This window comes from Falco rusticolus, chromosome 5, assembly GCF_015220075.1.
Source record: "Falco rusticolus isolate bFalRus1 chromosome 5, bFalRus1.pri, whole genome shotgun sequence".
NCBI classification, from domain to species: domain Eukaryota; kingdom Metazoa; phylum Chordata; class Aves; order Falconiformes; family Falconidae; genus Falco; species Falco rusticolus.
In genome coordinates, this window is record NC_051191.1 from 74,375,904 (window position 1) to 74,391,895 (window position 15,992).

At 39.8% G+C, this 15,992-nt stretch overlaps 1 protein-coding gene across 1 annotated transcript; it reads right to left on the minus strand.

Annotated features, from left to right (window-relative positions):
- Positions 1-956: 956 nt before the first annotated feature.
- CMAS (cytidine monophosphate N-acetylneuraminic acid synthetase) lies at positions 957-15,260 on the minus strand. The gene is made up of 8 exons (XM_037389153.1): positions 15,085-15,260; positions 12,195-12,337; positions 11,795-11,950; positions 9,058-9,191; positions 7,666-7,760; positions 6,758-6,929; positions 4,813-4,963; positions 957-4,099 (listed from the first exon to the last, which is right to left on the minus strand). The coding sequence occupies exons 1-8, from the start codon at positions 15,243-15,245 to the stop codon at positions 3,825-3,827; spliced, it is 1,287 nt and encodes a 428-aa protein (XP_037245050.1). The 5' UTR covers positions 15,246-15,260; the 3' UTR covers positions 957-3,824.
- Positions 15,261-15,992: the final 732 nt, after the last annotated feature.

Sequence of the window (15,992 nt, forward strand, 5' to 3'; positions counted from 1 at the left end):
TCCTCCAGTATCTCTAGCACTGCGAAAGCTCTACTAAACCAAAGCCACATACATACAAATGCATCTAGGATCAGAACCGGGGACAGATAAAACTGTCTGAGAGCAAGAGAGAGACAAACCTATCGTCCAAGGATTTTTCAAACAAGTACCTTAGTGACAAGTTTTTCTAACTCATTTATGCATCTGGTTAATGCATAACAGTGTTTTTCTTTCACTGGATGTACCTTATTATTGCTCTTAAAATGCTGGCATTAAGGATAATTAGTCCTGCTGGGTGTAACTAGACTCATTTGGAGTTACTTCTGGAAACAGGAAATAGTGTTTTAAGAGAATACTAATAGAAAATATAATTAAAACAAAACATTCCCACATGGACTCTTGAAAAACCTAGTCAACTAATGTGTGCTTAACGTTTAAAAGTATTAAGAATCTGAAATCATTAATTATTATAAAATACCTCTGACCTCAAAAGGCTGAGTTCTGTACGATTCTTATTGATTTGAAATGAACTAAGGTCAGAACACATTGGATCACCCTACAGGAAATAGCACAGAACTGGAGAGAAATATATATTGAATAAGAAAAAGATCAGCTGAAAATTAATGAAGCCAGAAGTAGGTAAGGGGCTAACCCCTACCCCTTGGGCCAAAGTTGGAAAATGTAGAGACAGTATGTTACTGTCTGTCCTTCTCCCCTCCCCTCAACTCCTCTGGCAAGAGCCACCAAACAGCCAAAACCAGTAGAGATCTCAAGGCCCAACCAAAATGGGAATTCTCTCTGAGAATATCCTGTCAAATAATTCTCAGTATGTTCTGCTCAATTTACAAGATTATTCTTCTACAGAAATACTGGGCTTGCTTTGACAGCTCAGAAGACAGAGATACGAATCATACCTTTTCACAAACACAGGCACAAAGCACGCAGCACTGTGAAACCAGCTATTTGAAAACATGGAACACAGGCAAGTGCAGAAGTTTATTTAAGAGAGTATAAACACACACAAAAAACACTCAAGATTTGCCTCCAAGACCAGATTAAGATGAAGATTTTGAGTAACTGACTGTGTGTGCATGTGATTAACTTCAACATTAAATTTGATCACCTTCATCAGGTATAATCCATTTGTGTGGCACATGAACTTGGAAGTATATGATTTACAGTATACAAATTCATCAGAAATCACCCCATAACCATCCTCTCCTCAAAAGACTAAAGAAAACTGTTTATTTCAAATTTCAGGTAATCAGCTATTTTTTCATAATAGCTTATTACAAATTATTACATAGTATAATTTTTCCAGTTTCAAAAAATTATGATAAGACAGCCCACATTATTGAATACTTTTTTTGGAATATACTAGGCAATTTAAAGTTAAAAAAAGAAAAAAGTGCTCAAATGGCCGGAAGAGATTATTCCAAGATTAGCCCACTGTAACAAAAATGACCACTGAAATCTAGTCTGAGCGAACCACACACCTCTAATGAAAGCCAATCATGGTGCCAGGATATGTACTGAAATAACAGGCATTAGCAAAAGATACTACCCTTTTGAAGCTTGCCCAAGACCTGGGATTTCTCCTTTAAGGTGACTATCAGAATTACCCTCACTGTCTCTGCCTCCATGACCCCTAAATCCTTCGTATGATTAAAAATCTTCTATAAAATCAAGAGGAGTAATTAAGACATCCCTCATGCTACTCTAATTGATAGTTAGGCTTTCCCTTGCAGTGCAGGCAATACAAATCTGAACATTTCAGGCAGCAGATTGTGCATCCCCCATATCCTCAAACAGGCTTTATTTTGTAAATGGTCTCTAGAGCTCTTTTATTCTTCATATGCTTCCTATATGCTGAATGTAAGATTATACCACATTTTTCTAAACAAGAATTTGTCAAAGTGAAAACAATTATATATCAGCTACCATTTCTTTCCGCTCATTACCAACATTTATACAAAAGTGTTTCTGCATTTACTTTTGATACATATAGAAATTTTGGGTAGAGACCCAATGTATATGCAGCACATTCGGCAAGCAGCTGAAACATAAGAAGAGTTCTTGATTCAAACAATATGCTACAAACAGTACTGCCAACTCGTATTTCTATAATTGCACATATTTGCATTTTTGCCTTCCCCAAGATAAAAGGACTGGCTATCAAGTTCATCATGGTCACACTGTTTAAAGCTATCTGTTCACACGAAACTGTTCTTGAAATTGAAGTCAGCAAGTTACGTGATGATGACAAGGCAAAGTAACACAGAACTTGGCCAATTCTAAGTGACGTTATCAAACCTGAATTGTTCATCCAGTCTGGACTTCTGAAGTTTTACCACACAGTTTATACAACTGAAGTAATACACCTACCTATATCAAAGTCCACAGTTCTGTCCAAAATGTGGCTTTCCTATTACCAAAGTCCATGGTATTTATTCAGCACAGAAGTCTAAAACCTCACTGAAAAGAAATACTTAAATAATAACTTAAAGCAATTAGTACAGTAAACTATTCACCTGTTAACCTTGCTACTGTGGACAGGTGGTGAAAGAATTTCAGTTTAAAATTTTATGTTGCAAAAGGAAGTAAACACAAAGTTAATCACAGGGCAATGTATCAGGTGATATTATATTGGGAGTGTCTATTTGGCAGAGAAACAATATAAAATGACAAGTTATTATTATTCACCTTAGTAGTAATTGCCTGTGTACCATGGGTATTTTTTATTTTTTACCATAACCCAAGACAGAACTTGACTTGCTGATAAGTACTGGGACTGAAAACTGAGGCATATTTTTAGTCTCAGTTCTAAAAATTTTTACAGATACCAAGTTCTTTAAACAAGACGTGGTAAATTGTATTTGCCATAAATACAAACATACATATACACCACCTTTAAATTAACATGCTACAAATAGCCTGAACATTTGTTTTATATAAACCCACAATCATCAACACTTTGGGTTGTTGGGTTTTTTTAAACAGCAGTTACTTTTCCATACAATAAACATTAAAGATTTTTTTTTCTCTCTCATTAACAGTTGTAATAAAGCCTTCACAGAAAGAAACAGAGTTTCTGCAAAGGAAAGATCTCAAAGTTCATGCAAAATTTAACTTCAAATTTGGCAAAGCATTTGGGTTAATTTAATCACCTCAATAAAACCCAATACAAACAGATTCAAAGAGGCACAATTCCAACTATCTTTTAATTATTTATGAGCTAAAAATCGAACACATGCTTAAGTGCTTTTCTTAACTAATAGTAGTATTAATTGATTTTACAGTAACTGACCTATCTTTTTAAAATATAGGAAGAAGTTTGATAGTTATTTTACACCTGACCTCTCCAGCATATGTAAAACTCTTCTATACTAGGAACAAATCCTGTACAAAGCAAGCACACAACTACATCATCATGTTGACATACGATAGAGGAAACGTAAACAAAACGAGCAAAACTGACAATTTTTTTTTTAAATGTGAATTACAAATCTGCATGTGATGCAAAATCATTGATCCCTGAAAATATTCAGATTGTGAAATAAAGGCACACCATTCCTGTAAGACAGCTGTAATGATTAGAAGTAGATTTACAGGACACCACCTTTTGCAGCATTCCTTCCATTGCACTTAAATGGCTTTTTAAATAATCATTAATATGGTTGTGATTATCAGCACACAATCATGAGTATCAAAGTGGGACCTTAAATTAGAGCAAAACATCTTTTTAGTTCTAATGCAATGTAAAAATTGAAAGATAAGCCATCTTTTGGGGTACAGACTTACTGAGGAGACAAAGGGAGGAAGAAAAGCAGGACTGACCAACTGTGCTACTTTTTTTTCATTAGTTCCTTATTTCCTCTCCTGCTGTTCTCATTTCCCCCTGTTTCCTTTCCTGCTGAACTCATTTCTTCCATTTGCTTTCTTGCAGAGTTCACTTTTTCTAACAACAGGAATATGTGTTCTGCAAACTCCCGGACAGCTCCACAGCCACCATTGCTTTTACAGATATAACCAGCAGCTTTCTGAGCAATTGCACAAGCATCAGCAGGCACACCACTCATGCCAGCTTTCTTCAGGCATTCCACATCAGAGTCTTCATTTCCTATCAAGAAAGATGACAGACAAGGCAAAACATCACAGAGGGGAAAGAGCGAGCAAGCTCAGTATTTTCCTTTGTACATATTAATGTACTTTTTAAAATTTGTATTCTTGCCATAATTTTCACCTCAGCAGCTCAACAGCACCTTGCACATGTGAGTCAGTTCTCAGAAAATGTTAGTGATACCTGTAAATGGTGATCACACTTCACACAATCTTCAGCCAAGAGAATGGTTCTTTTAAGAGTAGTAACATTATTTGAGCAACTGAATAAACATTTGCAGGACTATACACACTTAATCTGTCACTGAAAGTTTTCTACAGAATCATAGGGCTTTCAGTTTTAATTCTATCCATTTCTTGTTTCCATTTCAGAATATAATCTATACAATTTCAATCCGAAAAGAACTAGAATAAGTTCAAAATTGTGAGCTGTAACTGTATGCTTGTGTAATACCAAAAGCTTTCCTAAATCTCACTATAAAAGCAGCTAAGACTTCCCTTATCAAAGCAGGCACTGATTCATCAATGCCTTTAATATTCAGATTGTACCCTAACAAGCCTTAAAATACGTACCTGCTTTTGGTAATTCTGTGCTGTGATTTGCATGTAAATGCCATTAAATTTACTGTATTAACAAATGTAGCACTATGAAATTTATATTTGTGTACATTATACGAAATTTTATTAAAAAAAAAAAGAAAAAAAAGAATTTACCTAAGTAAGCAACTTCTTTCCAGCTCAAACCCATGTCTTTTTGCCAGTCCTCCAGGACCTGTAATTTATTTGTTGCACTAACTTTTGCTATACATCCCAGCTGCATGGCTGACAGCGTTTTTGAACAATCTCTTTCAGAGATGAGTCGAACCTATTAAAATAAAGTTAGAATAAGTCCTACATGCATGTCTTATTTCATTGTAAGTTAATCTGTTTAACAAAACAGTGTAAGTTTTGCTCATAGAAGCTCTCTCAGATATTGGAAAAACATTGAATAACTGATTTCTTCAATCAAAACTCAGAGCAGAAGTGCTCAGCATCCAAAACCACATTACAGTCTTGATTTCCAAAGTTTCACTTTGGGAAAGTGAAGCATCATTTCATAGGCTTCCCTGAGGTTCAAAAAAAGAAATTTACATTAGTCTTTTTAAATGCAACATGTACCAAATAAAATACTGGACATCACAGTACAGCTGCATGCTGACTATCTAGTGCAATATAATCTAATTAAGACACAGTAGGGAATAAGAGAATTCCCAAGGAAGATTTCTGTAATATTTGCGGAAGTAGGATATTATGAAGTATTTTCCTTGACTCTACCTAACAACATCATTTTATTTAGAGTAGATTTCAGAGCATCAACAGAACACTAGAGATCGAAGTAGCACAGCACGTTAATCTCTGAAGTTCATTCAGAATTTGAAAATTCAGAAACAACGCACAACTAAGCTAACACCAGATTACTGCAGCAGTATTTTTTAAAATCTCAGACACAACACCTCCACATTTTCTGTCCAAGCTGCGGACAAGTTTACCTTCCCTAATTGCTTTTCAACACTAAAAAATACTTGGCACCAATATTAAGTACAGAACAGGAGGTGCACAAAGCAAGAGTATATCAGCATCATATAGCAGAAATACATGAAGTGCAGCACAAAGACCAGGAGATTTTTAATGAAAGATTCTAAGTCACAGCAAGTATGAAAATGAGCTCCCACTGGCAGCAAAACAATGATTACAAGCTTGCTGCCCCAAGGCAGCAACAGCTGCACTGAAGTATGTCATGAATGTTTTGTGTAACCTGTTTTACGTATATATATATATGAAAAAATTAATCCTACAATAGAGACTCCAAAAACATATCCGGAGAAGTCTACTTGGGGTATAGCTGCCTTTGTCTTATCCACGCCTATCTCTGTCAACAACAGAACTGAGTTAAGGTTGTTGAAGGCAGCCTAAATCTGTACTTAGTACTTATCCCCCAAAACACTCTTCTAGCTATATCAAAGGTAGCAGCATAGACAGAAAATAGCCAGGAGGCTAATTTTACATAAATGCAAGCAAAGGTTCAGATCACCTGAATTTAATAGCAATAATAATAATAATAACGATAATGCAAGTAGCCATGTTACAATCTGTGTTGTTTCAGTTTTTCATTTACACTGAATTCTTACAACTTCAAAGCATGGAAGTTATGCTTAGAACAACTATGCAGACAAAAGTGTTTGGGATTTGATTTCCCCTCTTTGCAACAATCATGGGTGATCTAGGATGGACCAACTAATTTGCCTGGGTATTTCTTCCTCTTCTATAGCTAAGAGGTAACAACATATCCCTGCTTGGTAAAGCTGACTTCTAATTAATGAGTGTCTAGACTACACAGAACAATATAACTGGTGCTAGCAAAAGAGCTACAGAATTTCTTTCCACATTTTTCCAAGACAAAAAGAGAAAGATGCCACAGCTACTGTAAACACTCAAAACAATTTTATTTTCCTCTAAGGGATCAGAGAACAACATTTGTCCCTACCCTGAACCAATGTATTACGCTGCTTGATCATTAGTACTCTTAAGCAACTTCAACTTACATGCTGCAGGGTTTTAGAATCTTTGAATGTTCAGGCTACATCAAACATAAAGCTTCACACTTCATAACAACACTTACCTGGATTCCTCTTTTCTTTAATAGATCAATACCAACAATATCTCTATAATCGTAGGAGACCATTTCCTTTCGATCTTCTGTCACATAAATGCGACCATTTGTCAGGCATCCATCGATACTGCAAACCAACAGCTTCACCTCTTTTAATGGCTCTTTGCCAAAATATCCAAAGCTAGATAAAGAAGTTATCTTTTTAGGTTCAAAGTCTTCACACACTCCAAAACCAAGTATTTTAACTATAACTGTGATCTTCAGACAGAAGAATCAGCTTTGAAATATTTTTTCTAATGTCTTTTCTCATCATCATCACCCTCCAACTATACTCTCCCTCTTCAAAGAAAAAAAAAACCAGATCAACCTGAAAGACAGCTATGTTGTCCATTTAAAAATTAGGATGAGATTTGCTTCCTAAGAGGTTATGCTCTGTAGCATTGACCTAGGGCAAAACCAAAACAGAGTGAAAGACAAAAAAGGCACAGAAAACATACTACATTCCCATCCATTATTTCCTTAGAGAGGGGCAGAGTAGCTGCAAAGAAAAGGCAGCTGGCAAGATGTAATCAGCTCATGCCTTCTATGTGAACACTCTTAGTGAAGTACATCAGTAAATATGGTCCAGACCTGGAAGCTTAGGACAAGTCAGCTGGAAAAGCCAGAGATGATGCTAACACACTGCTAGGGTATGGTGGGGCATAGACTTTTCCCCAAGCTGAACTATAAAAAAACCAAAAACAAACACTACATACACACCCCCAAAATAAACCATATAGCACATTCAGATGATTTCAGATAGGAAAAAATGAATTACCTTTTATCTTGATTACTTACATGACATACATTATGAATTCACATTCACTCTGAAACAATGAGCAACACCAAAGAAATAAAATAATGAAAAGTGCTTTTACCTCAATACTCTCTGCTCTGCGATAGGCCAATCAATGTCTATATCAATATCCACACTGTGCTCCGCACGCATTTCATAGTAGGCCATTTTACCACCCTAAGTAAAATAGAACTCATTAAAATTTTCTGCTTGGGTTAATACATATACAAAACTGTACAATTTAGGACCACGTAGTGAAAGCTGAGTATCTGGTTACACAGTGGTCACAATAGCTTATATAGAAGTGTGAACCATCAATAATGATGACTTTGCCAGTGACACAGAACCAAGCATTTAAAGGAACTTTTTATAAGTAGCGGTTAATAAGTATTTTCATTATACAACTAGATCAAGTGTGCAAGAAAGATTTTACACATTATAGTCATTACATTACACTAGGTCTCAATACAGTTCAATAGTAATACTTTTAAGTATTACTTAAGTATTTCCTTAGTATTGAGTATGATTAATTTTTTTTGTTTACTATCTACACAAAGACTTAACTGCAATTGGAGAAATATCCACCACAACCCCATGTAATTTTAAAAAAATTAAAAGCGCTGATCCTCAGAGAGCTATTAGCCCAACCTTCATAAAATGTAGAATTCCACACAACCGTACTATCCAGATCCATTCTTGCAAGTCCACACAGAACCTGTTGGCACTGCATGGGTCTGTGCAAACTACAGAGACCTAAAACTAGTATCTCAGCATTAGTGAGATATTTGGAAAAGAGAAAAGAACCTGGTATTCTTAATGTACCTAGTAAGGTATTCCTGTTAGAAATATGGAAATATCTACATTGGGCTTTTTTTCAGTTCTGCTAACAAATACTGGAAACAATATGTAAGATGCAGAACGTGTTTTGCATGAGAAAACTAAGAGACTATGCTTGTAGACAAAATGAAAGCTCAAGTAAATACATTTGTTCTGCATTATTACATTGGGATATAAACATCAGGAAGGGAAAAAGACTGTTTAAGTTACAGTATAAAAATTGGCATGAGACTAAATTGGCCAAGAACACAAGTTTATACATTATATGAGAAGCCTATGACACTGCATGAAGGTCAGTTTCACACCCTTAGTAACACTAAAATGAATTCACTTACATCCTGCTGAACTGATGTGAAACTCAGTGTTGTATTGTTTTAGGCTTAAGCCTACATATTGCTCAAAATTATTTGCATAAATTAATTGCAAATTCACTGTGGAGGATGCTATTACCAGAACTGCCCTAGCTACAACTAGCCCTGTTAGGTTACAAATAATAAGCAAACTGTCCTGAGGTCAAAGTGCTGTTACTTCATACTGACTACATCCGAAATAGAACTATATTACTGAATTCAGAACCCTCTATAACAAAAGTAAAAGACATATTATTCTAAAGAGCATGAAGAACATAAGTACTAACCTGCAAGTAGCCTTTCTCAATCAAATGTCTCTTGGCAAAATAAAACGAGCCATTTTCATACAGCTCCCCAGGCCAATCTTGCCTCCGGTACCGTTTTGCTGGATTCAGGTTTTGAGGCTCTGTCATTTTGTTTTCTGTTAACAGAGAAAAATTACAAAATAAGTTTTCCAGAATCCCTGTTTGAGTGACTTAACTTTCTTTAAACAGCTGTCTGTTGAAAAATTACAGACACAATGCAAGTCAACTTGTTTCGTTATTGTCTCTCATTGCTTAGCTTTACAAAGAATCACTGAATTGCTTCTCATTCTTAAAACTGTGGATAACAAACTGGAGAACTGCCCTGCATTTCTAGCAGAGGAAAAGGAAATTTTTTATTCCAACTTTAAAAAAAAAAACAACCACACACAACCCCCCCAAAAAACAGAGGTCATCTGCTCCAAAACTGGCTACTAAAAGGAGTAGGGGGGACACTCTCCTAAATTGTCCTTGCCAATGCAAAAGAAACACTACACACTTCCCGTACTCCATCTCCTAGTACACAATAGGAAGAGGTTTAACTCCCAGTGAGGGCGAACGCAAAAACTGCATTCAGCTACCTATGTCTAAAACCAGGAATGCCCCAAATGAACTCAAGAGAGCTAAGAGGACCAATCTGAAATCTGGAAGGTGAAAAAAACCAGCATATAAGAGGAAATTTTGCCTGTGAAAACATCTTGGCACTTTCCCAAAATACTTCCTATTTAAGGATACACATTCAACTACTTACAAAAAGTTAACATAATCAGTGTTCACAAATAAACAAACAAGTGTCTTTGAATAAATATGATCCCAGAAGATCCCATATTGCTATCAATGCCAGTAGCAAATGCAGCAGAAACTGATCCAGGGACCAGAGACTTCTGTCCTTATGCCACCTAAATTCACATGCACAAAGCAGCTAAAATTCACCAAGTCTCACAATCTAGTAACCATGAAAAAGTTAGAGGGCATTCTTAAACAACCAAAACATCCTGATGCTTTACTATATACACACATCTTGTATTTCATAAATACACTAGAGCTTTCTGCTCAATGAAGTAAACATTTCCAGTCAGAGAGACACCTTTCGCTTTCAGAGTGCACCAATATTAAACCTTAACACAGAAGGAAAACAGAAATATACATGAAAAGATACAAAATTCTTTTAATGTAGCCAGCACTTTAAAGCCATCTGGGGGGGGGAAGGGGAGAAAAAGAAAAAGGAGTACAATATTAAACTGTATAATGCTCCTGCAAATCACTGTCACCTGAAACACAGCACTCCTGAAAGGCCATTTCCTTATTTCCTTTTACCCTTAAGCTGCTAACGTTTGCACAATGTGATCCTTGTTCTTCTCACATATACTCCTTGCAATTGAACGATTCTTTATCTCTTCCACATTAAAATATTTTAGATGTCATTTTATACTAAAGAATTATCTGCTCTTTTAGGTGGGCCTTGAGGCTTTTTTTATTTTAATAATCACCCTATAGAGACTAGGTGGTACACAATCACTTCAGAAAGCCATGTGGTCCATCAAAATGAGATCTAGTTTTTCACAGATGTCCATTCTAGCATCTCAAGATGCAAAGTGGACCTTCACTTGGTTACCTAAAGCGCAACCCACAGAATCCTAAACTGCCATCCACGATTTTGACACTTCCCTTCTACTTTACGAAGAAACTGTCATGTTATTTTTCCTCTTATGAGAAGCAATGAGAACGTGGAAGTTAGCATCTTATTCTAAACACTGGCCAAACTTTTATTGCAACTTATCTCTAAAAAATCTACAAAGTTTCATTTATTTTGCATGCTCCTTTACAGCATGATGCTTTGTAAACTCCTGAAAAATTTTTCACCAGAAACAATTCATATCTCAACAGAATAATTTTAATGTCTGAGTAGCACACACATTTTTAAAAAATAAAAATAGCAATGTGACAGTATCTGAGCTAACCATTTTTAGAAAAAGCAGCAAACATTTCTGCTTTTATCACAAAGATATCAACAAAGATAACTGCGTAAAAGCTCTTTGTACAAGGGCAAAAGGTACTTCTATAGCTACAACAAGGTACAATCTTTATTTGTAAGTAGAGTTCAGTCTTCAGTCATCTTGGCAACTGTAGCCAAGAGGCATATTTTCTCTAGGAAAAAATAGTCATGTTCTTCTGTATGAGCTAATTAACATGAGTTCAGTCCTCATGACTCAAAGGCAGTTTGCAATTTGACATAAGTCAGCAGCCAAATTAGCAGGTTTGAAACAAACCTTAAGTCTCCAGGCTAACAGGTTGCCATCCAACCTTCATTAAGACTTTACCTCACACTATTTGTCATTCGTTAGGTACTGCATAGTAAGAACAAACACTTTTCTAGTTAAAACAGGACCTCAGTGTCATGTGTATATACACATGAACACCCATCAAGCAGAAGTTAACACGTAAATTTTTGGGAGTCATATTTGGAGCCTACACAACGTAATAACATTTTAATTTTCAATACCCTATCACTTCTACAAAACAATTACAGAAAGACTGAGAAATGATCAGTAATGCCAAAACAGCACTACTTGAAAGGAATTTCTAAGCCTTCTCAGATCCCTCCAAGAACTCAGTCCCTGCCTCTGATATCACTTCCTAATGTAACTACCGTGTGTATGAAAATAAATCACTGGAAAAAAACTTTTAAGTATAACTGTAACCAGAAACAGCTAAATATTACCTCCTTTTTTTACCTCGCTCCATCTAAATTGATGCCGTCTCACAACAGAGAAGACAGAATCAAACCCCTCCTTCTGGATCAGCTCTGCCACTTTTACAAGATCACTGGGATGTAAACAGGGAGACGTTGCTTGAATATTTCCTACAATATCAACCTCTAAAGAAAAACAAAGAGTTATGAAACAATGAGTATTTTTAATACACACAACTGCAAAGTGTGGTGTGAATGCAGGCCACAAAAAAAAGGGAGGGGGGATCGGGATCTTTCTAGCTTTTATTTACAAAAGGCTTTGCTTCTTTTTCTAGATAATAAGTGGCTTTACTTATTCTTCTAAATAGTATGTGCATTATCCCTCTGGGGCTACAACATAAAAGCTCAGCATATTTCATTACTGATTTACCATGATGATGACTAAGAAACTCGGTGATAGCTTCTAGAGAAGTTGAGGAGTCCTGAGAAACTTCGGGGCTTCTGCGATGAACTTGAGCACCAAACTGCTTTGCAACCTTCTCAATTTCATCATGATCTGTAGAAACCCATACACTGTTGGCAGACAGTGACAAAAATTAATATAAAGAATAAATCCCAGCATTGTTGACTTGCCTGCCGTAACCTAACCTGAACAACACCATGGCTTATGTAGGTACTACACCTTGATAGGAACTAGCTCTTATATTTGCATTAGTAAAACTATCCCTGTCAGTCCAACAAGCAGCCTTTAACAATAGGGATAAAACACACACATTCGCTAGGCTGTAAAATCTCAAGCTTGGGTTGTATTTCAGTTTAATACTGTGGGGTGCTTGATCTACCTTCCATGTAGGAAGCTTAAGCAACATAAAATTCAGAAGTGTTACCAGAAAAATCCAGTGTCAGCACACCACAATTTGTTAGGCATGGGCTAACAGATCAATGAATTATGAATGGGTTGAATGAGGCATTCATCACTTAAGAGTTCAGAAACAAGGCTGACAACAGGTAGCCCTGCCACGCAGAAGATTAGCTTATTCTGCAAGTGTTTTAAAATGTATTAGGCTCCAAACAATTCCAGACAAAGAGCTGTTTGAGTTACAATCACATATGTTTTGGCACAGAAAAACCTTCAATACTGGTAAAGCAAGATTGCTCAGGGATAATAAACATTTACAAAAGGAAGAGCTGAGTCTGAGTACTCATGTGAGGATAAACACTGGCTGAGCACTGTGAGGCCACTCCCTACATCATTGTGACAAAAAAGCATGAGATATAAAAACAAGAACTATGAAAAACAACCCTTCTCTCAGCCACGCTGGCATTCTCAGTGTGCTACACATAGCAAATGGTGCTTTAGTTAAGTTTTTTCACCCAAGACATCATGGGATCATCAGAATAAAAATATGTATGACAGTGACAGCAACATCAAGTCACACCCATGTGAACAAATGCAAAAGAGGTATTTTCCATAAACTGCTTCAGGCTGGTTACCTTAGGTGTACACTCCCCACTCAACTAACAGAGCTTTCTTATGTAACATGAACCCTGTCGGCACAGCCGTTTCAAAGGTGACAAGAAAAACCTAGCACACTTCCATCTAATGCACCTGTTATGCCTCAAAATTAGGCTGCATAACCCTAACTGGCTTCCTGTTGCGTAAATTCAGATGCCAAATAGAAAATGAGGAGGTTGCTCAAACCACCATATCCACCACAGGTCATTAAGCAATATGGATTCACATGCATTAAGTAATTATCAGTAATCTAGGTCAGAAATGGTTTTGACTGCTTCTTTATTAAAAATAAAACCAAGTCAGCAATGCTTCCTCTATTTTTCAGAAACAGTAAAAAAGATTTTCCAGACAGATAATGGTACAGCAGCTATGAGATACAGAAGGCTCACGCTTACTTCCAGCCCTGAATGTAGTTAGGCGACATTTCCACTTGACTATATCAAGCCCCTGCTCAGAACATAATGGAGTAGGTTAGCACTGGGAACCTGCACCTCAGTATGCTACATATTAAGGGCACAGTAACCACACACTGGTTGTAATTAAGTTGATCAATACGTACGTAGAAAATTCTCCGTTCTGCTCTGGCAGAAAAAAGAAATTTGTAACGTACATATTCTCAACACTAACAACATACTTGTTTTTATTTAGCTCTAATTATTGCTACCAAAGCTTTGTGCACTTTCCCACAAACTGAGCTTCTGTTCTGTGTTGCATGGGCACACAGTTATTTCCTTCCGTTCAACATTTGTGAGATTGCCTCTGACACGCTGTGTTCAGCTGTGGCCTCCCTGATACAAGAAAGAAAAACTGGAGAAAGCCCATCAGAGAACCAGCATGCTGACTGGGGCCTGGGAGCACATGCACGCCAGGAAACACTGGAAGAGCCATCTCGATTCAGTCTTATGAAGAGAAGGCGATGGAGTGACTTCGTTGCTGTCTTCAAGTACCTGGTGGGCAGGTAGAAAGATGAAAAAACTTTTCCTGGGCGAGTCCAGTAACAGGACAGAGACACATGCCGCAAGAACAGAAGTACCAATTAGATAAAAACCAATTTTTCAACCATGAAGGGTATCAATCCCTGGAACAAGTGCCCAGAAAGGCCGTGGGGTCTCCATCCTTGGTCTCATGCATGCGGTCCCAAGCAACCCTAGCCAGCCCAGCTTTGCACAGCGGCTGGGACCCGATGACCACCAACCCAAGTCATCCCGTGGTTCTGTGATTCCCAGGCCCAGCACTTTCATTTAACGCAGCTATCTTAATAAAGTAAAAATGGCAATGCTTACTGGCAAACATTGTCAACTAGTGGCTCCGCACCACGAATCTGCACGACTTTAGTGTCAAATGACTCTGTTGTAAGACTTTGATTCCTTCAGGCCTTCGCAGCCCTCCCTCACCAGGAAGGCCCGGCAGGACTGGTGGCAGGGTGCGGTTTGCTCGGCAAGCCCCGCCGGGCCCTTCGCCTGGTGCCGCGCTGCCGGCACCCCTCGCCTTCGGTGAGGGCCTCCCGCCACACACCGCCTCCCCCAGCAACCCAGCGGGGCCGTTCCAGCGAGGCCAACGCGGCCCTGCGGGGGCCCAGCCGCTCCCAGCTCGGCCGCGGCTCCGGCCCCAAGCCTCGCAGCCTGCTAGGGAGAAGCCAGCTGGGAGGGCCGGGCTGCCCCGGCAGCCTGCAGCGGGCAGGAGCCGCTCCCCACAGCCCTCCCCGCCCCGCGGCTGGGGACCGGGTCCCCGGCTCTGCCCGTCCCGGCGCGCAGCCCCCGCACCCGGGGCGGGAGGGGAGAGGGGGCAGGCGGCGCATGCGCACCTGTGGAAGACGCCGGCGTCGATGGCGGCGCGCAGCACCCAGCCGATGAGCGGCACCCCCGCCAGCAGCTTGATGTTCTTCAGCGGGATCCCCTTGCTGCCGCCGCGCGCCAGCACCAGCGCGGCCAGGTGGGCGCGCGAGCCCCCCGCGCCCGCCTCCATGCCGCTCCCCTGCCGCCCCCCCGCCGCCCGGCCGCGCGCCCGCCCCCGCGCCGAACGTGCATGCTGGGAAGCGTAGTCCTCCTGCTCCCCCTGCTGCCCCTCCTCCCCCCGGGCGGGGCGCCGGCTCTGCCGCTCCTACCTACTGGAAGGGCTGGGGCGGGAGTGTCGCGGGTGGAGGTCGTTGGTGGAGGGCAGGGGTCTGGCACCCGGGGGGCACCTCAGTTCTGGGGAGGTGGGGGTGAGGCGCCCTGCCTCCCGCCTCTGACGAGCGGGCGCCTTTTTGGCACGGGTACCAGCTAAGCCCTGTCCTGGGCGGGCGCGCCCTGTCTTCGGAGGTGACGCTCTCAAGGCGGCGTGCAGGGTCCCTGACGCCCTGCGCCGGGAATGTGGTCGGGTATCTCCTTCATACTTTATGCACGTAAAAATAGGCTCGTCAGAGGTGCCGCTGCGTTTCCTGTCGGCACATACGGCGTGGCTTTAAGTTGGTCAGCACTGGTACGAGGCGCTGAGCAGGCACTGCAGCCTGTATCGGGAGAGCTGCACAAGCGCCAGGCGACGGCATTAGGTAGTATTTTTAGTCGACCACCAGCATAAATCCTCAGAACTTCAGGGGAGTCTCCTGCCTCCCGCCGTTCCCGCCTGAGGAATCCCGCCAGAGGGCAGAGCAGCCCCACCGCAGCAGCTCTGCCGGGGAGGGAAGCCTTCCCTCAGCTTCCCGGCTGTTCTCCGCCTCCTGTAAACTGTATT

Bases quoted from the DNA above. Each gene is read 5' to 3' on its own strand.
- CMAS (XM_037389153.1), bottom strand. From the start codon at position 15,245: ATGGAGGCGGGCGCGGGGGGCTCGCGCGCCCACCTGGCCGCGCTGGTG. The intron at 9,192-11,794 runs GTAATATTTAGC...CTCTGTTAACAG, and splicing joins GAGCGAGGTAAAAAAAGGAG to AAAACAAAATGACAGAGCCT. The intron at 4,100-4,812 runs GTAAATTCTTTT...CTTTCTTGATAG, and splicing joins GAAAGAAGTTGCTTACTTAG to GAAATGAAGACTCTGATGTG.